The 23,975-nt window shown below is 37.0% G+C and overlaps 2 protein-coding genes across 2 annotated transcripts in view; both read left to right on the forward strand.

Annotated features, from left to right (window-relative positions):
- LOC113107300 (transcription factor 7-like 1-B) overlaps window positions 1-6,842 on the forward strand; it is a 58,887-nt gene extending 52,045 nt beyond the window's left edge. The window contains exons 8-12 of the mRNA XM_026269712.1: window positions 1,689-1,829; window positions 2,162-2,321; window positions 3,168-3,275; window positions 4,005-4,056; window positions 5,957-6,842. Coding sequence (XP_026125497.1) covers window positions 1,689-1,829; window positions 2,162-2,321; window positions 3,168-3,275; window positions 4,005-4,056; window positions 5,957-6,405 — 910 coding nt within the window. The 3' untranslated portion in view covers window positions 6,406-6,842. The remainder of the gene's footprint in view (window positions 1-1,688; window positions 1,830-2,161; window positions 2,322-3,167; window positions 3,276-4,004; window positions 4,057-5,956) is intronic.
- Window positions 6,843-18,455: 11,613 nt separating this feature from the next.
- Window positions 18,456-23,975, forward strand: LOC113107302 (trans-Golgi network integral membrane protein 2-like). Its single transcript, XM_026269717.1, has 4 exons — window positions 18,456-18,708; window positions 19,926-20,773; window positions 20,856-20,939; window positions 22,416-23,975. The coding sequence occupies exons 1-4, from the start codon at window positions 18,660-18,662 to the stop codon at window positions 22,416-22,418; spliced, it is 984 nt and encodes a 327-aa protein (XP_026125502.1). The 5' UTR covers window positions 18,456-18,659; the 3' UTR covers window positions 22,419-23,975.

Raw genomic sequence — 23,975 nt, forward strand, 5'->3', positions numbered from 1 at the left:
CTAGCACTGGATTAAATAAGAATGATCTGTACTGAGCTTCTCGTTGTGTTTTGTGTGTTAGGGATTCTTGAATTATTCATACAGAGTTCATAGTGATCAATAGTCCGTCCTCCTCCAGACCTTTACAAGCGTTGTCAGAACAAGCGAGAGCAAGCCCAGCCCTGCTGGTTTCTCCACTGGAAGAAGGACTACACTTTCTGTAGTTATTCTGAGTGTGTTTGATTCGACCCCTCCTCCCATTTGGGCCTGAATTGAAAACAATATCTGCTTTATAGTAAAGACAGCCATATGATTGAACATTACTGAAATGTCACAAGCAAAAAAGATCCATTGTATATTGCCAATAGTGTAGAAATATATGAAGCACAGCTCACACAAAAATGGCTTTCAAACCCAGCAGCTTCCCGATCACATGGATTTCTACCGAAATTCATAGTTTCAGTCTAACTTCTCCTTTTGAGGTGAGACTGCTTTTAGTCTGCAGAAGCTCATGCGGTCATCATGTGGAAACCACACATGCAGTTAATGAAGTCTCTTCCTGGTATCCTTGTGCCTACGCCAACTGAAATTAAGAGTGTTTTTTTTTTTCTCATTTAATAAGAGTCAAAGAGGAAGGGGGAAAATTGGTGATTTTTTCTGTTTCTGGATGATGACAGGCCTTCATTGTGCGTTCACCTCAGTAGAAGCTCTAGGCGCTGGGATCAGAACCGTGTCCCATTCAGCCGGTCGTAGGAAGTGGTTTCCTTGGAAAATTTGGTCTGGAGTGTCGCGCTTTTAGCGTTACCACAGTAACCCCGTACTTCACCTGTAACAGGAGCAGATAAAGGAGCTTTTCAGCTGGTACTTTATTTGGACTGAATATGACATGTGAATAGAAATAGGAGTGTGCTTTAGTCTAGACGCAGCATAGTTCACCCAAAAATGACAATTCAGTCATTTACTCACCCTCAGGTTGTTTCCTCCGTCTGCTAAAAACAGAACAGTGTTGGTAACCAAACAGACTTCCATAGTGTTAGTTTCCATGCTATAAAAGCCAATGGGTACCTGTGAGGGTTCGGTTACCAACATTCAACAAAATATCTTGTTTTATGTGCTACAGAAGAAAGAAACGTATGCAGGTTGAGGGTGAGTTAATAATAACTCCTTTTTGGGTGACCTATCAGCTTCTAAGACCTATCATTGAGTTTTGAGTTTTTTTATGGGGTGTTTGTCATATAATTATTCAGCCTCACGTTGTTGTAAACCTGTAAGACCTTCATTCATCTTCGGAACACAAATTAAGATATTTTGGATGAAATCCAAGAGCTTTCTGACCCAGAAAGATAGGAAGGACATTGTTAAAATAGTCCATGTGACATCAGTGTTTCAACTGCGCAAAGAAAACTAAAATTACAGCTTAACTCAACTATGTCTTCTCTTCTGTTTCACGCTTTGATGTGTGACAAATTTTTCTTTTTTGGGTGAACTGTCCCTTTAAGGGTTAAAGGTCAAGGTGTGCAAGCGGAACAGGTGTAAATATAGTCGGAGTGATGGTTTAGTGGTTCGCACACATTGAGCCTTGGTGCTCACGTAGGAAATGCAGATTCAAGTCTAGCAAAGTCCAAATGCCTGTAAGATGGGAGGGCAGAGATTTGTTTTCTTGCTTTCAGAAGGCAGTAATCCTTACTTGCCACTTTCTTTCTTTGCAGTTTGGTGTCCAGTCGCTTTTCTCCTCATATCGTACCTCATCATCCTCACGGCCTTCATCAGACAGGCATCCCTCACCCAGCCATCGTCTCTCCGGCTATTAAACAAGAGCCCAATGGAGAACTCAGTCCAGCAGCTAATACGTAAGCAAACACATACAACACACTTCCCTCCTGTTTATATTGTCTTACAGCTTTTTGGAAACTGACAGGTATCCTGTTTTATTACTAGCGGCTATTAGCATTAGCTTCACACTTTCACCTCCACTTAGTGATATTTTGGAGAAAATACGATTATCACTGTTTTGTCTACAAGCTCACCACCATTACAGACCCACTCATCCATATCAGTTTTTCTCACCGTCATTTCACACATACACACACACACACACACACACACACACACACACACACACACACACACACACACACACACCTGGTACAAAGTCTGACCCACCTGTCATGTGTCTTTGCAGAAAGTCTCCAGTCTCAACTAAGAAGGAGGAGGACAGGAAACCTCACATAAAGAAGCCCCTAAACGCCTTCATGCTCTATATGAAAGAGATGAGGGCCAAAGTGGTGGCCGAGTGCACGCTGAAAGAAAGCGCCGCCATTAACCAGATCCTTGGCCGCAGGGTGAGTAAACTGTGTAGTCCTCGTTAGAACACCCATCTTGAGCGAACCGGTCACAAGTGATCAGAAACAAATGCTGGGGGTAAATGTGATCCAAAATTAGGATGCAGTTGAAAACATACATTTGTTGTGTAAATGTTAATGTCTTAGAACATCAACATATCGCCTACTCGCCTTTAAATCAACCGTTGTGCTATTGGTTCCTGAAATGATTCATTATTTCCTAATATATACATAACACACACACAAATATATATATATATATATATATATATATATATATATATATATATATATATATATATATATATATATATATATATATATATATGTATATGTATATATTTGTATATATGTATGTGTGTGTGTGTGTGTCACAGTTTCCACAAAATTATGAAGCAGCACTACTGTTTTTAACATTGATATTAATCAGAAATGTTTCTTGATCAGCAAATTAGCATATTTTAATGATTTCTGAAGGATCATGTGACACTGAAGACTGGACTAATGATGCTGAAAATTCAGCTTTGATCACAGAAATAAATTTAATTTTAATATATATTCAAAATCATAACAATATTTCACAATATTACTGTTATTACTGTATTTTTGGTTAAATAAATGCAGCCTTGGTGAGTATAAGAGACTTTCAAAAACATGAAAATATCTTTAAAATATTAGTGTGTAACTATTTTAGCACGTTTGTTGCGTGTACATACAGTGCATGGGAGTGCGGTCACACTGGTATGTGTGTTGTGTAAATGGCATGTAAAGTGTGTGTATGTACAGTATCTGTACAGTCTGTGTGTGTGTTTGGCCTTTGGCTGACTGTGGTGTGTGTGTTTGCAGTGGCATTCTCTATCTCGAGAGGAACAGGCCAAATACTACGAGCTGGCCAGGAAAGAGAGGCAGCTGCACTCTCAACTCTACCCTGGCTGGTCCGCGCGAGATAACTATGTGAGTCAGACATTTCAGCACATGTGCGCACACAGCCTTACACTCACATTTGTATGCTGTCAAACAGCAAAGTTTCTATCAATACGGTACAGTTGGGTTTCACTTGCTGTTTTTATAAAGCATTAGAGATGATTTTTTTTTTTTTAATAATGTGTTATGCATCAAAAAAACATTAAAAAAATGTTGTCCCTAACTACCTAGCCTCTACTAAAAGATAGCACACTTAGTTTATTCATAACCAGTGTTGTTTTTTATCTTTTAATATACTATTACAGTTTTATTATGATTTATTTTTTGAAGGAATTTTGTTGTTTTAGTAACCGATTTGATTTGTAATCATGTTGTCAATGTAATTCGTTTTTTTTTTTTTTTTAGTTAATCTGGATGGTTATTTAATGTTTTTTACTAGAATGAAAACACACAGTGACTGGCATTTAGCAGAGACACAAACCTAATAGAAACTGAACAAACTAATATTCATTTTAACCACCCGAGGTTGAAAGCTCTTCACTACCTCGATTCACTGATCATTTGTTAAAGAATATTAGTCCTAATTTTAAAACTGATTCATGGAAAGTACCAAATGTTCTTTATATTATAAACGGCACTAATTTGATGCTTTTGTTTGTCCATTCTGTATTATTTTACTTCCTTCTGTATTTATCGCACTAACTCTATTTCCATCTCTCTCGCCCTCTGTTTCTCTCACTGTATTTTTTTCCTCTTCAGGGCAAGCGGAAGAAGAGGAAGAGAGATAATAAGACAGACTCAACACCAGAGGGTGAGGACACACACACACACACACACACACTCGCGCAGCCTTTTCTCTCTCGCCTTGTCCATTTCTAACCGCGCTCTCTCCTCCTTGCTAACATGCAGCTTATGAGGTCCAGTGCTAGAACAGGCAGGTACAGTATGTCTGCAGGCTTAGGGGCTGTTCACACAGGATAAGGTCTTTTTCCCTCTATTGTTTAATCATTGGTTTACATACACATGCAACAAATGGACGTCTTTGGCAGTTGCACACCGTCTTGCTGTATTTTCATCATCTTGCGCCATCAGCAATGAGAGGCCATGTCAGTTCAGTGAATCAGTGTCTGTTTAAACCAGTGGACCAATCTGATGAATGTTGAACTGAGATGTAAGCATGCTAAGTGTTTATTTTGACTGGTCCATGTTAGTGTGCTCTTAGACAGACAGTCAGAACTGTAGAAGTCAGCCCACTCTTCATTGTGATCTCATCTACGACTACGTCCACCATTTGAGTACAGTGACTTCAGTAAATTAACAAAACGCCATTACCATTTTGTGTTGAGTATTGTATGGGTCAGTCTCATTGAAGCTGCAGAGAAGAACGGGTCTAGGTCATATTTCCCCTCAAAATCTAATATTCTGCATAAGGAAGCAACATGGCAATTAAGTACATTTTCCATCAGATCCTTATTAATGTAATGCAAATGCAATGTAATGTAATTTTGGCCAACAAACTTCCTGACCACTAGGAGGTGCTGTGCTGAAACTGCAGATACCCTCAGGTCATAATTATAATAACACACACCAAGTTTGGTTTAAATACGCTAAAGCGTTGCAAAGATATAGCCTTACATCCATTGTGGCATGTTCTTCATCAATTTCGTTTGCGTGTTATTCGAGAACGCTTTTACTAATCAACTTATTTGTCGGCCGTGTTCTGAAGATGATCTGATTAGATAAGATTTGGTCTAAGAGTTATAAAAGTGGAAAGTTTTTATTATTCAAAATGTCTGGAAATGTTTTTTAATTTTCAACGTAAAAATCAGTTCAATATGTTGATTTAAAGCAACACTCTGTAACTTTTTCTGTGTTCGTAATCTGCAAAATGTATATAATGATTGAGTATATTATAAGTTCATCAATGAAAAAACCTTTTTGTCTTATCCCAAATCACAACAGTACTATTGTAGCCTGTTTGGGTCGTCACCGCTGCGGAGTAACATATACCTGCGTGAATCGCCATAGACATAAACTTAGAGAAGTAGCTCCGGTTAGAATGTTCCTCCACGGGATGCATGCAGTTCTGTTTATAAACCATTAGAGCGCCAAAATGTACATAGTGTTGCTTAAAAATAATCAACTAAAAATGGCTATTACATTGAGAATCTAATGGGAATTAAATTGCCATTTTCTTATCACAACGTGTGAAATTTCTTAGGATACTGCAATAAATGTATGAAATCACATACGGTGGCATCTTTAAAAAACAAACTAATTCAACATTTAATAAATAATTATAAATGCAAAATAAAGCTGTTTTTTTAAATTCAGCTAAGAGGTCACACCTTGGCATATCAATATTCTCTTCAGATTCAAGTTCAACATACTTGAACTTTGGCATGTAGCGAATTGCGCAACGTCTTTGCGTGAACTTGCATTTCCAGTCTTTAGCATTAAGGTGTATGAATAGAAGTCAATGGAGTGAAAAGTGTAGTGAGATCGCCCCTTAAAATGTTCAGATGCATTGCACCAATGAGAACTTGGTGGGAAAATGTGTCCTAAAAATATCTCTGGATCAAAAAAAAAAAGATAAAAAAACTGCAGCTGAATGTATCATGACCTCCCTGTTTCTTAGTAGATTTGGTCTGATCTCTGATATTGTTTAACAGATATATTAACTCCGAACTCTGATTTCCGTTCTCTTTCAGATTTCTCGGCACGGAATAAGAAGCCGTGTGTGCAGTACCTCCCTCAGGAGAAGATGATTGACAGCCCGGCCTCGTCTCACGGCAGCATGCTGGACTCTCCAGCCACGCCCTCAGTGGCCCTGGCCTCGCCCGCTGCTCCCGCCCCCACTCACTCGGAGCAGGCCCAGCCGCTGTCACTCACCACCAAACCCGACCGCCACCATCACTTCCCTCTGCTCTGCAAACCCTCCTCCTCCTCCTCATCATCATCATCCTCCTCCTCCTCCCAGCCAACCAGCGCCTCAGGCAGACAGTCAACTCCGCCTCTTCTGTCTCGGCCACTCCCCTTGGCTTCCCTGCATGCCTCTCTTTTGTCTCCGCCCTCCCCGTTCCACCAGGCCGCTCTTCACTCCCATCATGCTTTGTTCCAGTCCCAGCCACTCTCTTTGGTAACCAAATCAGCTGACTGACTCTTCAAAAGCAATTCTCTCTTAATGTCTTTTACATAATGCTGTATATTGCTTTTTACCTTTTGGAGAAATAGATGTCAGGTTAACTTTTTTGATAAGTGAAAAGGAAATAAATATAATTGGTCAATATTTGATCATCTGCTTTTCTGTGTCTGTATAAAACAATGTATTTTTTGTAATGTCTACTTTGGAACTGGTTTCTTATCTGATGCATTTATTCAGTAAACTTGTATAAAGAATACATGTATTAAAAACTACTTTTGAAAGACAAGAAGGAACAAAAAAAAAAAAACTTTAAGCTTGCCTGTAATTAATGGTAGTTTTGGAGTTTAATTCATAGTACTGGCAATTTATTAGACCTCTTTGCAATGACCCCTCTACCCCAGTTTTGAAGTGTGTGAACTTGATAAATAAAACTTGTAAATTGTTTCTAAAAATGGATTTAATTGTATTCTTGTGGTCAAGTTTATTAATTCATTGGATGTCTTTTCCTTTTCTTCTGCTCGACATATTTTTGATTTAAAAAAAATACAGTAAAAACCATAATATTGTGAAATATTATTATAATTTAAAATACCTGTTTTCTATTGAAATATATTTTAAAATGTAATTTATTTCTGTGATCAAAGCTGAATTTTCAGCATCATTACTCCATCCAGTCTACAGTGTCACATGATCCTTCAGGATTTGATGCTCAGGAAACAATTCTTATAATCAATCAGTCTTGAAACTGATGTGTTGCTTAATATTTTTGTGAAAACTGCAATATATCTTTTTACGTCTTTTTCAGGATTCTTTGATTAATAGAAAATTAAAAACTGCAGCTTTTATCTTGTGTAAGGTTCTAAATCTCTTGACACATAATTGTATTAGCTCAACTATTTTATTTTCATGTCTTCTCACCCTATTAATTTCTTTTGTAATGGGGGGCATCAGACAGTAACAACTGCATGCAAAATGTGGGAGACTGCTGAATATTATGTTTTGCTAATTAAACTGAACTTTAAAACGCAACTAGCTGAATATCAGTTCATGGTCAATTATTAGACTACAACATATGTTTAAATATGGATCCAGTCAAAAGGAGATCATGCATTTCCAAATAAACAGGCCAGTGACTATTTAGATATGTTTCGACTTTTTAGTTTATAAGATTAATAAAAGTGGATCTAATATTTCAGACAAAATAATAATAATTATTAGTTCTAATAGTGTCGTCTACCGTATTCGTGGGAAACGCTACAATGTTAGGCTACCTCAAAATGCAGGGATTTTGCAATGCTTCTCTAAAAACAACATCTACAGCACACAATGATCGCATAATCATCTTGAGAACCTCTGCTGATATGAGGAATTAGAGTTAAATCTTTAATAGGTGGAATTTAGGCAAACCGCACTGGAAAATAAACAGATGAGCCAGAGCGACAAAAAATTCTGCCAAAAATAAACACGGATTTAAAAAAAATAAAAAAGAAATAGACATCTGTTCCTTCCTGGAATGCAAAGTCCCAAAACAACGACAAAAGCAGGTCAAACTCTGGCTTCTCTCTTTCTCTCTCTCCTCCGCTGCTGCGCGGTAATTAAGTGCGCGGGAACAGGACGGAGCTCCAGGGAGCTCATTAGGCTTTTCAATTAGTGAAAAATACACAAGGTAGAGTCTTCTGCTTTTTAGGGACTCTGGAAACGGGCAGAGATGCCAAGAACAGTCCCTTTCACTTTCCCCTCAGCTGAAACAGGGCGGAGGTGACACCCCGGTGCTCCTGAGGGGTATCCTCATCACACTTCAGTCTTAAAGTCCAAGGAACCCCGCTCAGAAAATCTGCATCTCAACAAACGCGAGGCCTCAGAGTAAGTCGGGGTGAAATTACCCTTACGAAAAATAACCATGGTTTTATTATAGTAAAACTGTAGTAATGGTTTTTTGGCGTGTTGACTATCATTTGTATAACCACAGATTTACTACAAATACCATGGTTAAACTATGGTTAATTTAGCAAAACCATGGTTAATTTTTGATTACCATGGTTTAACTATAGTAACCATGGTTTTTTGGTTTTATTTGTAGTAAAACCATGGTTAATTTTCATAAGGGTAGACCCGCTGATGCTCAATTACGCTGAAATTGAAGCTAAATTGAGGTTGCTTATAAGGCACATTACACCAATCGTGTACATTATATATTTTCAGTTCAAAATAGAGAAATGAGATTAACATTCATTTGCGTTTCAGTCATCTTTCAACGCTTTTCTCGTAAAACGGTTGTCCAAATAACCTCAACTGTAACGTCACTCCGGAATTCTAGCTATATTTCCATACTGAACTATTTTACAATCACATTGTAGTGGTTATAAACACAGCTCAGTGGCTTCGTAGCCTACTAGTAGTCCTCCTATTCAAACTGTACCATCCTTGTTCAGTTTTATCACTAGTAAAAATATTCCAAGCAGGGAGAAATCAACCCAAAGCAGCACAAAACTGGGGACTTGGCAACCTGGTAAACAGTCTGTTTACTTTGATTTGATTGATCATCTTAAACATGATCTCATCTTCAATTTTGAGATTGCATCTTGCAATTCCTTTTTTACATTTTTTGCCACAAAATTAACAGTTGAATTGTACTGTGAGTTGCTGCAATACAAGTTAACATCTCGCAATTTCAACGTTTCCCTCTGAATTCTGACTTTATATCTCACAAATCAGACTCTTTTTTTTTTTTTTTCTAAGTTAAGATCTTCCAATTCTTTTCTTGCCCCCACCCCCTTACCTCATATTTTGGTCTTTTTATTCTTAGAATTCTGAGAGAGAGAGGGAAAAAAAACAGAACTATCAGACGTAAACTCAGAATTCTAAGTTTACTTCTCACAATTCTATTTTTTCTTACAGAGTTGTAATTGAGATACATACACATGTAATGTGACTTTTTTTTCCTCAAAGAGTTTATAGCTTAGACTATATATATTTTTCCACCACAGAATAAAATACAAGAAAGATAATTGCGAATTTCTTCTTTTTTTAATCTAACAATTGTGTTTTAGGTTCTCATAATTGTGCGATAAAAGGCTGAGTTTTCCAGACTTGCAGCACCAAACTAGACTTAATATTGTGTAGTTATCATTTTGATTATAGAAACCTTGGGGGGGAAAGGAGACCTCAATGGCAGGTACAGCCATGCTCCCATGAACATATCTGTGTGTGTTCACTGGATGAATAATATTGAGCTGCAATAATGTGCCACAACAAGAATCAGACTCACTCCTTCCAGAGCTGCCTCACACTGCCAGCAACAGCCAATCACGTCAAGTGTGAGGAAACAACACACATCATTATCACTAATTGCTTAATGATGTCTTACAGTGTGTGCTGGTTCCCATATGATTCAACTATGAGCGGTTTAACAGCGTACGGTTGCACTGCCCCCTCTGTCAGATGTATCGTTGTGACACACGCTGTGTGCGCGCGCGCGCATGTGTGTGTGTGTGTGTGTGTGTGCTCGAGCATGCAGATAGACAGGTTGACACACGTTGAGTGCTCATTTCCCTCTCTGCCCTCAGGTGAGGTACAGACCTGTCAGTCACACGCACACACATGCACACAAAAGCTTATATTTTATTTTGCTTGGCAGTCATTAGAGAAGCGAGAAATATGGCTTGCATCATCCCAGGCCCTGCGATGCTCTCTGGGGCCCCGTGTCTCTGTGTGTACCCTTAGCTCTAGACCCATCAACCAAATTAAAGGTAATGAGTTGTCAGACAACAGAGAAAGCCTGGCTCCTTAAGGCTATAGGACTCTGATGCGCTGGCCTATTCTCCATACGCCCACCGACACACACACACACACACATGCAAGCACTACACGACCCACAGCGAGCCGGGCTGAGTGACTTTAATATGACTGGCCTGTTAGAGAGATTGGCTGGAGAAAGATATCTGTGATTATTCTCTCAGCTTGTTTTCTCCAAGTCAGTTCTTGGAAAAGTGCTTGTTAACTCTTCCAGTTGCAGGCACAGCACAATTTTGTGTTTACCTGATGAGTTCAGACATTCTTTAATTGTGTTGCACTTCGTTGCATTAGCATTTTATTCTACAATACCTTTACTCTATCTTGAATAGGGCCTACAGCTTGCTAGTATTTTAAGCAGCAACGGTATTTGTGGTTTTTATACTTTAACTGCACATTTTATATTTTATTGCACTAATAATTGGTATATATTTATATAATAAATAAATTATACATATATTATGCAATTATAAATAAATAAATCTGTTTAATTCTGAAGTTAAATAATTGATTCTAAAGTGTTGAAAAATGTAAGCTCTAAAATAATGTATTAAAGATTCTAATAGACGTATTCTAATATATTTGTTTAAATCTTAAATTCGATTTAATTTAAATAATAGATAACTGTAATTAAATATATAGATTTGATCATTAAATAAAAACAATATTCTAGATTAGAAATGTAAAACCAAATATTGAAATAAAATATAGTTCAAAAAGATTTATTAAATTTTATATATATGCAGGTAATCAGAGCCTTACTGATATTTAATATTAGAAAATATAATGTTTAGTTAATATGGAGTAGCATTCAAACGTTTTGGGTTGGTAATATAAATATAATTGTATTAATTATATATATATATATATATATATATATATATATATATATATATATATATATATATAATTAATTTCATGATGCAAAACTTCATTTCCATTGCTCCAGTCTTCAGTGTCACACGATCCTTCAGAAATCATTCTAATATGCTGATCTGCTGCTCAAGAAAGACTTATTGTTTGCACTTTATTTTACAGTCCTGTTCCTCATGTACATACTATGTGCTTATTATAGTAATTACAATAACTATTTAATAACTAGGTAACCCAATGTAGTTACCTTGAATTACCAGAACATTCTTAGATAAATACATGGTAAGTACACTATAAGTAGATGTAAGTACACGTACTGTAAAATAAAGTGCAAAAGATTTATTATTATCATCATTGTTGAAAACAGGTGGGCTGCTTCCTATTTCTGTGGAAACGATTATAATTTTTTTTTTCAAGATTATTTGATGAATAGAAAGGTCAAAAGTACTTACCACAAAGTTTTGCATGATAGTGTACAATTTCTATTGCCTAATGTTTGATGCTATGATTGTTGTTGTTGTTGCTGTTGTTAACATTTAACCCCTCACACACCCTTGTTCTTACTTTGAACTCTCTTTAATAATCAGATGCGGCCGGCGGGAGACAGCAGGAGACCTTCCCCTTTAAACGTGTGTATTGAACAAAGGACCCTCTCTCATAAGAGACATCTGTCTGCTCCTCACAAGGTCAGAATTAATACATGTTAATTCAGCTCATTAGAGCGCACTGGCCCCTGGCCAAGCGTCTGCCGGTGGGCCCGGCTTTGATCTTGAATTCGTGCCAGGTTCGGCTTTTGATGTGTCTGAATCACTTGACATTGTGTTTACATTCCTCAACTCCGACAATCAATATTAAGACGAAAGAATACATAAATCAGCTTGAGGAGCTCTCGAGTGCAAGGCCAAATGAATAGACCGGCGGCCTGATTGTCAGCCTCTGAACGTCATCATTTTCAGTCCGCTGATTAACAGAACGGTCGATTCATATGTGGTTTTTGCTGATGTATGAATCAGAGATGGGATTTGCGATTGATGAAAACGGTTGGAACTGAATACCGAACATGAATAAGACTTCATGTTCTGCGAGGGAGTTTATCAATAAACCTGAACTCACTGAATGCTTTGATGGTTCATTGAAACGGCGCACAGGGAGAGCAATGTCAAGTCTTTAGACAGATTCGAGCTCATTCAGTGATCACGTGTAAGCTGCACACTTGTTGCTGATTTTCCTTTACCACTCATTTAATAAATACATAAATATAATAACAAATTACTTTGCATATATACCTTTAAGCTGAAGCTTTAAGCTCATGAGAAACATAAATCCAGTCGTGTGTGTTCAAACATTTGACTGGTAGTGTGTATGAACTCTGTGTGTGATAAGAATCCACAGCAAATATCAATATAACAGGGTTTCAGATTTTCACACAAGGTCTGTCTAATGTTGATGTGTTAACACAGACACAAAAATCAATCAGTCAATATAATACAATATTTTATAACACTGCTTTAGAACAATACATTACAGTGAAAAGAATTTACATTATGGGATAATGTTATATTCTTTTGTTAATATTTAGAATTTGTTTTAGGTTTTAAGAAATCTTGTAATTTTGTATTTTATAATATTTTTCTTAATATTTTTTTCCGTTTTAATTATTTTAGTACATCAAGTTAAACTAAATAAGAAATAGCTGAAATGGAATAAGTTTAAGGTTTAAATCTGAATTTAGTAAAAAAATAATAATAATAATAATTCGCAACATTTATTTTTTTATGGTTTTGGTATTAGCTTATTAGTTAATAATAACCCTTCTCTGGAGTGAACTGAAAATGTTTCTCTTTGGGTTATTGCACAAAATATTATATTTTAATACAACCTAGTGACCACATAAATATGCATTATGATATATCCTTACAAATAATGTAAAAATAAAGCTGAAAAATAACTGACAGCTCATTACACAGGACATGATACACTTACACTTTCCGTTAACTTTAAAACACAACGCAATGTGGTAAAAGTCAAATACCTGTAAAAACTATTGTTCAAATGAATGCCGAACATTGTACCGTATTTATTTACAGATTTTTTAAAAATATAAATTTAATTTGTAATAATAATAATAATTAATTTAGTCTCTTTATTATCAAATATAATACACAATACAAATGGATTTTTAGAAATGAAAATATTGAGCTGCCTTTATCATGTTGAAAGGGGGTTTCTCATAAGTGGAAAGGCATATTTGGAGCTCCTTAACCTTAAAATATTTACCATTAGTTGTTCCACCTGTAGGAAACGCCAAAGTCTTGTTCCATGTTCGGTGATGGACACTTACAGTACGTGCGGTCCTGTTAACATATTCATTGATTGTTTGATCAACACTCTCATTACTTCTGGCAGCGTCTCTGCTGGCTCCTTGTGAAGACAGGTTTCACCTGGCCGCGTGCCCAAAACCTCCTCTTAATGTTTTATTGACCACCATTTGACCTTAAAGAAGGAAACGCAGATGAGGAATTAGAGCGATGGTTTTCAGTACTAAATGTCAGGCCTATAATTAGACCTGGTGGAGTATCTGAGGCTGCAGGGGTTTTGTCTCCAGCTGAGGAGTAAAACAATGATTAACATTAACACGATTTGCATGTTGTGCAAGATCTTTGGCCGCCGTAACAAATTATTCATGGCAGTCGTTAAGGTCATACATGATAATAAAGATTAGGCCAATCGTTTCGCTGTAGAACATATTTACATTGGAAAGATAATCACTCACACGTGATCTGACATAAAACAAAGGCCTTTTTATTTCATGGGAGCCAGTTTTGCCCAAAAAAAAAAGAAGTCATTTTCTCACCCTCATGTTGTAACGAACCCGTATGACTTCAGTGTGGAGCACAAAAGAAAATGTCAGGCAGAATGTTCATGCTGCGCTTTCCCACATAACGAAAGCAAAACATGACAAATCTGCTCAATCTTTGTGTTCCACAGAAGGCGGAGAGACATGCGGGTTTGAGACCGCATGAGGGTGAGCAACCCAGACAGAGGACTTGGAGAAACATCAAGCACTGAGTTTTGTTATTAAATAATATATCTGCTGTGAAAGAGACACTAGAAGCATCATAAATCTGCTGGACCATTCTGCTTTCTCAGATTTGGTCGTCTTCAGGAGCACGCTCAAGCCATATTTGTGAGTCTCGATCTGCTCATTCTAGATTCAGAGTCTGTTCTGTTCTCCTGGAGCACGAGCTCCGGTCCGTCTCTGGAGAGTCCCGTCGATGCATGCTCTGAGTTCTGAGCTGAACTTCAATCAGTCTTAAAAACATCTCACTCTCTCTAACATTGTGTTCACATAAAATGAACTGACAGATCACATTCATAGTTCTTGATGCATTTGAAGTTTAGTACAGCCTTAATGAAAGGGGTTTATTCTTAAGAGACAGGGAAAGAGAAAAAGGGGAGAGCTGCATTGGAGAAAAAAAAGCTGAATTGGTGATGTAATTTAGACAGAATTAGACAAATGATCCAGTGAACGAAAGGCTTTTGACAAACTCGTGGACTTACACTGCCCTCTACAGTCCAGAGTCTACTTCCACCTCGTTTCACAACAATATTTATTAATATTATATATACATTATTATTATTTATACATGATTATTAAATAGTTATTTTGATAGAATTAATAATTGTATTATTTTAACTATTTATTTAAATTTGACATTTATTTTACAATTTTATTAAATGTAATTTTATATTATAATTATTTGGACTGATATTTTGTTCATCTAGCATACATTTATAAATGGTTAGAGAGTTGGACTTGTAACCTGAAGGGCGCAGGTTCGAGTCTCCGTGCTTTAAACATGTAATCCCTACTATGTAGAATATTTATTTTCTCTATTTCTATTAAATAGTTAATGTGGCATGTTCAGTAATAAGGCTATCAAAAATGTCCATCACTATTATTTTCTGAATACTTTATAAATAAATGTCTGAATGTTTTTCACTGTCAGTCTCATGCTCGAAAAATATATATATATATATATATATATATAATAGCGATATTAGTTTTGGAGGGAAGTCAAAAATTGTTAATTTAAATGGTTTTGATGACTCTATAGACCATTGGTTCCTGACCTTTTTCAACTCGCGGCCCACAGAACCACACACACCGTTATATCTTGGTCCTGCCCATATTCGCAGCGGTGTCCGAAATAATTTCGCATGTTCAAAGGCTAATGTGACCGCCCCTTAAGCCAGAGCATGCGCAAACGTCACATGAAAACAGGAAGCACGTGCGCCCTCAGATCAGTTGGACGTGGTTATGTACAAAAGATAAAAAAAACAATATAAATAAGTTTTCTTACACAAACCAATTGCAATCAATGTGTTCTTACGATAGGGAATTGTTTAATTTGGACTCCTCTGTGCTTGCTCTTTGAGGTGGTGACCATAGACCTCCATTATATGAGTCACAGACAAGAACAGTTTGACCTAAAAATATAAAAATGGGAAATACTGCAGAAACAAAGAAACCTACATCTTGGATGCCCTTGAAGTAAGCTAAAACATATCAAAATTTAATTTGAAAGTGAACCATCCCTTGCAGGCATGGTTTATTTGCTCTGATTTAAGATTGCAAGTGTGCTGGGACAGGACAGGTGAGGGAGTGAGGGAAGACGTCATCGATATGAACAATCCAAAGACAAACACGGAAGGAACAAACACTAGGAAACCGCTCGGAAATGCCAGACAGAACTAAACAAGACTTTGCTCTATAGAGTCCAAACACAGTTTATATAGGGGAGTGGTAATGGGGAACACCTGGTGGTTATTAGCATAGACAGTAAAAGAAATGGACATAGCGGATTGGAACCCCATTGGAACTCAACTGAGACAATTGAAGCCCATTTTTAGCGTTTTTAGCACTTCCGTTTCTGACGCGCAGACTCAAAACGAAGCTTGATGATGTCAGCAACCTGTCTGACAGATGTAAATCTTCTAAGTGGCTGTGCGTGCAAACTGCCATCGTTAATCTTGCAGAGACGGCGAGCTTGAGCGGGGAGTTGTTTGGCGTGAGTGAGCAGGAGTAAGTATTCCGATTAATTATTTTGTATAGTATTTTAAAATGTAACGCCAGTACGCCTTATTAAGTTAATTGCCTGCGAGCTTCTCCTCCTGTCTGTACGGTAATGCGGCAGAGAGTCGAGTGGTTATGACGCAATCGTTAGCCTATTTTTATAAAAACTGTTTCTACGGGGCCATAATGTAACATAGAAGGTAATGGAGCCCTTTATACATTGTTGTGTATCTTTAGAAATAAATAATGGACAAACGGAGTCTTTAAACGCCTCAGATGTAAAGTTATTCGCTGTCAAAGTGACGCGAAAATGAATGGGAGTCAATGGGAATGCTAACGCAAGTGAAGTTCTGCTAAACGATGGCAGCCCCCACCCGACTTCAACTTCCGGTCGACTTCCTTGCCGCCTGGTTATTAGCATAGACAGTAAAAGAAATGGACACAGCTACCCCATTGGAACTCAATTGAGACAAGTGAAGCCCATTTTTTGCGTTTTTTAGCACTTCCGTTTCTGACGCGCAGACTCAAACGAAGCTTGACGACGTCAGCAACCTGTCTGACAGATGTAAATCTTCTAAGTGGCTGTGCGTGCAAACTGCCATCGTTAATCTTGCAGAGACGGCGAACTTGAGCGGGGAGTTCTTTGTCGTGAGTGAGCAGGAGTAAGTATTCTGATTAATTATTTTGTATAGTATTTTAAAATGTAACGCCAGTACGCCATATTAAGTTAATTGCCTGCGAGCTTCTCCTCCTGTCTGTACGGTAATGCGACAGAGAGCTGAGTGGTTATGACGCAATCGTTAGCCTATTTTTATAAAAACTGTTTCTACGGGGCCATAATGTAACATAGAAGGTAATGGAGCCCTTTATACATTGTCGTGTATCTTTAGAAATAAATAATGGACAAACAGAGTCTTTAAACGCCTCAGATGTAAAGTTATTCGCTGTCAAAGTGACGCCAAAATGAATGGGAGTCAATGGGAATGCTAACGCAAGTGAAGTTCTGCTAAAAGATGGCAGCCCCCACCCGACTTCAACTTCCGGTCGAGTTCCTTGCCCCTTGGTTATTAGCCCTAAGCACAGGATTATGGGAAATGGAGTTGGGAATGGAAATACTAAATGCCAGAGTCCTGAGTGGAGTGCCCTCTATAGGAGTTCCTATGTACTCCAGCTGATGATCGTGACATAAGCTATGTTGTAAATAGTCATAAAAAGTACTTTCAGTAATGCATTGAACAATTTATATTAATGTTGCACAACAAAAAATACAAAATGTACAGAAAATACTCAGGCTTATTCACCAATAAATGGCATTACAAAAATGCAACATATTAATTTAATTTTTAACTTGCATCACAAAAATAAAATACAGAAAATGAGGTAACACTTTAAAATAATGGTCCTTTAGTTAATGTTAGTTAACTACTTTAGTTAACATGTTCTAAGCAAGAATAATCTTTCTACAGCATTTATTAAGTTTGTTAATTTTTACATTTACTAATGCATTATTCAAATCAAAAGTTGTGCTTGTTAACATTAGTTAAACCACAGTGAATTAGCATGAAAACTAACAAGGAATAACTGTATTTTCATTAACAAACATTAACACAGATTAATGAATATACTGTAATAAATGTACTGTTCATTATTTGTTCATGTTAATTAATAAATTAAGTAACATTAAATAATAGACCATTATTCTAAAGTGTTACCGAAATTGAATGTTCCCAATTTGTAACCATTATCTCAAGATGAGAAAACAGTCTGTCTATTCTCTCCTCGTTCTCTCTCTGAAATATTGACGTCTTCCCTCACTCCCTCACCTGTCCTGTCCCAGAACACTTGCAATCTTAAATCAGAGCAAATAAATCATGCCTGTTAAAGGGATGGTTCACTTTCAAATAAAATGTTGATATGTTTTAGCTTACCGCAAGGGCATCCAAGATGTAGGTTTCTTTGTTTCCGCAGTATTTCCCATTTTGATATTTTTAGGTCAAATCGTTCTGGAGGTAACCATTACCAATGTAAACATACCAAAATTTTATTTGAAAGTGAACTATCCCTTTAACAACAACAGCACAATTAATTTCAGGAAAAAAAAATGTGTGTATTAACTTGCTTAATTTGTATTTTGTAAGTCCTTCCCCAGCAGGCTCATTTTCTAAAGAAAAGTCCTAAAACAAGAGGAAATGTAAACACTTATGAAGATATTAAGACAGGGGTGCAATCTTAACATTAGAAAATATGACACGGCAGGACATGCACACAAAATACTGAAGAGCTCATCTTGAGTCGTGACGCAATAGCACTTCAAATCAAATGCGCACGTCGGAGTGCGCGCACTTCACTTTGGGACAGCCTTCTTCGCGACGCTGTGACGCGATCGCACTTCAAATGCGCACTCCGGAGTGTGAGCACGTCACTTTAGGACACAGCCTTTGGTTTCACAGTCAGGATCGAGATAAAGGATTATTGGTCCTCGTCGACGCGTTGTGAAACTCGTGGCACTGTGTCACTGTCTGAAGCCATGATGCGCTTATCAACGCTGTTTATCGTTGTCCTCTGCTTCTATCAAGGTAAGCTAGTGTATTGCATTAGTTATAGTAATATTCGCATGATGTTTGTGGGATTGGGAGACAATATAGATTGATAAATCTCGTGACATGTTTACTTCTAAATCATCGTCCTGGTGCGCACAGTATTTGGAGATAAAAATAATATCTCCGCTACTGTTCTACGTGTTGTTGGCTAATTATTCTCCTAAAGTACGACATTTTTTCCACTTTGTTTAACGCGTAACAGTTTTGGAAGCACATTCCTGCTTTCGAAATGTATGTAAATAGGATTGACTTCCTGTTTGTGCTCGCCATTGTTCACATGTTGCCATATCTGAGTGCGTGTGTCCTATTTACCGTAATCTTTTAATACATCGGTAAGAAAACATACAGACAGATGAACAAAATAAGTAGAAAACCAACATGGAGGCTATGAGTAAGGTGATATGCCACCAGAAAAGCTTACAGGCGCCTTGGCAATGATCCTGCAAGTGTAAGCTGGGCTTGACCCAAACCTTTTCCTCAGAGAGCGCACAAATCTAGGAGCGCATTAAAATAATCACATTTTCAAATTATGCGTTTTAGCTTCATTTTAGGGATATAAGGAGACATTTACAAACACAATTATTAAATTGATCAGAATACAGGAAGTACACAAGGTTCAATAGTTTTGTTTCAAGACTATTTATTAAATGATGTATAGTCAAATTATATATGTGACGGTTTTCACAATAATCGTTGAAGCTTTTGTCACGGTATCACAATGTATAATTTGGTAAGTGGAAAAAAAAGTGTTGTCCTCCTAACAGGTTAAATAATTTTATAAAAAAATATTTTATTCAAGAAATTATTTATTTAAAAAGAAACACACACAAATATGAAGTAAACAAATGTTTCAAGATTATCGTACAAAAGTATGGAAGAACAATAGGTAACACTTTAAAACAAGGGCCCATTAGTTAATATTAGTTAAAGCAGGTTAACATTAACTAACAATATGCAATAAGCTAATTGTTGTACTAGTTCTTTATTAATGTTGACTAATCAAAATATAATTATTTATTGTTTTTCAGTATCTCTAGTTGCATTTTTATAGTGTACTGCTCACACTGTCGAGCCCTGCTAAGAACAAGGGACACGATTCCTGCATTTAAGGTTTTGATAAAACGATAAACTTCAACTGTGAGTGTTATGACCAAAATTTGATTGTGATGTTTCTGATTTGTGATGTTTTCCAGTTCACTCCAAACCAGTGAAGAATTCTGATGCAGAAGAGGGTACAACTGTTTCACCCAGCAAAGCTGCAAATGAGCTAAAAAGTAATGAAGGAGATGCTTCAATTACAAAGGATCAAGGTAACAGCATTATTAAAAACATAAAAGAAGAACCGGAGAGCCCACCTGCCAGCAATAAGGAAGATGGCCCTGAAAATCCTGAAAAAACTAATAAAGCAAGTGATGAAAAGAGTGTAAATACAACTGAAGATGTTAAAGAAGCCCCCGTCCCGGAAATTGTTAAAAAAGATGGTGAATCAAAAAATGAAGGAAATGAAGACGACGTGAAGACACATACCCAAGATAAAACAAACAAGCAAGAAAACAACACTGAATCTGAAGGAGCTGCATTAAAAGAAGAGTCTAAAGAGAAGACGACCACAGCAGGACAAAATAAAGTAGATGACGGACAAGCAGGCACTAAACCTGCTGAAGACAGTGGAAAACAACCAAACCAAGATGATGAAACCGGTCAAGAGGAGCAAGTAAGTGACAAGAAACTGAACACAGTTGACCAAAACAATGAGCCTGAAGACGACGACGACGACGACAACAGCCCTGATCCTTCTGAACGTGATGGAGATGAGACCGAGAACTCACCTGGACCTGAAGATGATGGAGACGTTGATGACCTTACGGTTGATGAATCAAATGATCAGGACACAGTTAAGGGCAAAACAGAAAAGAAGGACAATAAAGCGAACGTTTATCAACAAGAGGAGAATACAGAGAACAGCCACTTCTTTGCCTATCTGGTGTGTGCCGTTATACTGGTGGCTGTGCTGTACATCGCCAGTCACAACAAGCGCAAGGTCCGTGGCTCTGTTTGCTTGTGTATTTTAAAGATGTCAAATGGCAGTTAAATGACCGTCATTTCTTTAATTTTGCCGGCAGATCATTGCCTTCGTGGTTGAGGGCCGGAGATCAAGAGGCACACGGAGACCCAAGACATCTGATTACCACAAACTCGACCAGAATGTAAATAAGACTCCTATCCATTCATCTCATTTAAAAATATTAGAACAATACATCATACATTAATAGGATTTTTTTTTTAATGATGTCTTTATTAAGCATAAAGTAAAACATTCCATGGTGATAAATCTGTCATGAAATCATATTGAAGGAAAAATATAAAATGAAGTAGTTTAAACGGGTCATGAACTGTCTTTTTTTTTTTTGTTCTCTGATGGCCACTTATAATGTTATATAGATTTTATGTAAAAAAACATCGTAATTTAGAAGCAATAGGCTATTTCCAGTCTTGTTTTTAACCCACCTCATCAAAACGCACTGTTTGAATAGAGTTGCAGATCGAAGATTTGGGAGTAAAAACGCACAACTTTGATTGCCTAACAGTTATGAAATGTATGTTTGACAGCGTACGTTCATTATAGATGGACACCGCAGTGATGCAGGTCAGAAACGCATGGCTCAGTGCATCTGTGAAGACAGATAATGCAATAGTGATTACGAGAATGACCAGAACAAAGGATGACTTTCTTACCGACACGGTCTGGAACTACATTAAAAATAACGTTTTATCGCGTGGTTTCTGCGTAGACCTGCGTTTGTTGAGTTCTGAAACGTACAGAATGTTTTTATGACTCAAACCTCAACCTCTTGTATTTCAGACGATCGAGAGAATTCCGATTTCTAAGTTCATGACCGCCTTAATAAAGCTTTTATATGTTGAACAAAACCACTTTGATTTTAGCGGACTTAAGTTTTTAAAATTTTACAGTCATGTTGTGTGACCAACATAAATGAAATGAAATGAAAAACATAAAACGGGACATGATTTCATCGAGAGGAGCTGTGTAGACCCTCGTTTGACCTTTTATGACGAGACAAAGTTCGTTCAGAAAGTAAAATGTCACGTGGTGTGAAAACTCCCCAAAACTTTTATTATATTTGTAAAAAAACATCTTGAATATATATGAGAGTACATTTTAAGTTTTATAATAAATCAGTCTGAGGAAAAAATCATTAGTTTTCACTTTTTATTGTTACACCACGTGACACTTTGAGAGAGCCCTGAATTTTAGATAATTGTAGGTTTCTTAATGTTATGAAAGGTTTTCAAACAAAATGTTTTAAGCTGTGTTTTTAAATGCTTTCTCTTATAAATGCTTATTTGCCACTAACCCAAATTCAAGTTAAACTCGATTATGCAACTAAACAAAAAGCTCGCTAGTTGAATGTAACCTGATTATGTTGTGCTACAATATAATGTAATATAATTGAAATCATGAGAACAACACTCTGATTTTGCATCTTTTCCACCGTCAGCCGAAATTGAACTCCTTATCGTTCTTCGATCCCATTCTGTCTGATGGTGGAAAAGCAGTTATTGCCACTTCATTATAGTTTTTATTAGTCTAGTTGTTAAATCAATCAATTCTCTTACATTTGAATTGAAATGTAACTGTGTGTTCTGTATTCTTTTTCCAGTGAGGAAACCCAGTCAGATGAGTCAGCGGTGGATGAATCGAAATATTTCAACTGTGATTTTGAAACTTGAATGATCCATAATGAGACTTGTATCACCACTCAGCGAGACTGTCACTAACTCATCCAAAATTATATTAATAATGACAAACAGTCATCCATCCGTAGCATGTCAGGTATATGAAAACAGTGTCTCTCGTAGTTCTAAAACGTCTGGGGTCAGGATCTTCAGTCAGGTTTAGCGTGTTTACGAACACTGCGGTACATTTTGTTCTGTGGCCTCTCGTTCGATTTAATTTCCGAGCCTTTTTTGTTAGTTACGTGGTTGTTTTTCCGTTTTTATTATTTTTTTCTTGTTCTCAATTTATTGCTGGGCGAAATGTGTAATACAGAAGGAACCGATATGTATATTTTTGAAAGTAAATGTTGGCTGCTCTTGATGTTTAATGGGAGATTGGGAATGATTGAGTTTTTAAAATGTTCTGAGGGCTGTTGTAACACTCCTTTCTCGTTTTTTTGGGACGGGTGAATTCTTTCTACAGGTGTGGATTAGAAAAGGTGTGGCAAGCTTTTGTTCTTATGTTGAAGATGTTCAAAGCATCATGAAAGCATCTTAATTGCTCTGTGAACGCTAAATTAGCTTTGAAGAGCTCCGCAGAAAGGATTTTATTTGCTAGCCCAGTTAGACTAGTAGTTCAGATTCATATTTGCCCTTTTCACAGGCCGAGAACAAAACTAATTTAATGAGTCAGAGAAAAATGTCATTCGAATTTAACAAATCATACTATAATTTATAAGGGGTTAAAGCAATAAAAGCTGGATATTAATTGCAAATTGAATGCAGGTGTTGGAGAGGGGTTTGAGTCTGTTTATATTGTATTTGAATCTGTCAGTCAGTGGTTCATTTGGGGTTTTCCAAATGTTTTTTCTGCATTTGTAGACGTTGAGGAAAAAAAACTACAGCCCTGATTTTGCACTTTTCATTCTTCTGAAAGCTTTGACTCCAGTGACTTTAATGTTGAAAGAAGCCATCCAGCTCTGGAGTCAGTCCACTGTTTAGCTGATGAAGAAACTGCCGTTGTTGTTCGCAGCAGTCAATGGTTCATTTGAAAGAAGATTGTTTTTGGTGTACAGTAGGATTATAATTACCCACGCTTGATTTATGTAGCAAGATTTCTGTGCCAAATCTAGATGATGCCCAGGAATGAGAAACTAATGGATAGACGTCCATAATCCTCTCTTTTACTATAAGTGGAAAATATCGTGGATGTTTTATTTGGTGTGATTTCAAACATGGTCACACACTGTTGTGCCTACTGTAATTCCCATTGTATTCTGTTAATCCTGTGATTGATGATTTGACATCGAACCAGTGGCTTTGCACAACCGGTTTTCTTGAAATTCTTGAGCTATTTTGAATTAATGAGTGGGTAAACATATATGAAGGGGGGTTAACTTGCCTATTTACTGTGGTCAATCTTCTATCACTTTTGAATCTTTTTCACAAGTGATATTCTTTCTACAATGAAAAGAGATGGAATAAAGGTTTGACTTTTCCTCTGA

The sequence above is a fragment of the Carassius auratus genome, chromosome 8, assembly GCF_003368295.1.
Source record: "Carassius auratus strain Wakin chromosome 8, ASM336829v1, whole genome shotgun sequence".
Classification (NCBI taxonomy): domain Eukaryota; kingdom Metazoa; phylum Chordata; class Actinopteri; order Cypriniformes; family Cyprinidae; genus Carassius; species Carassius auratus.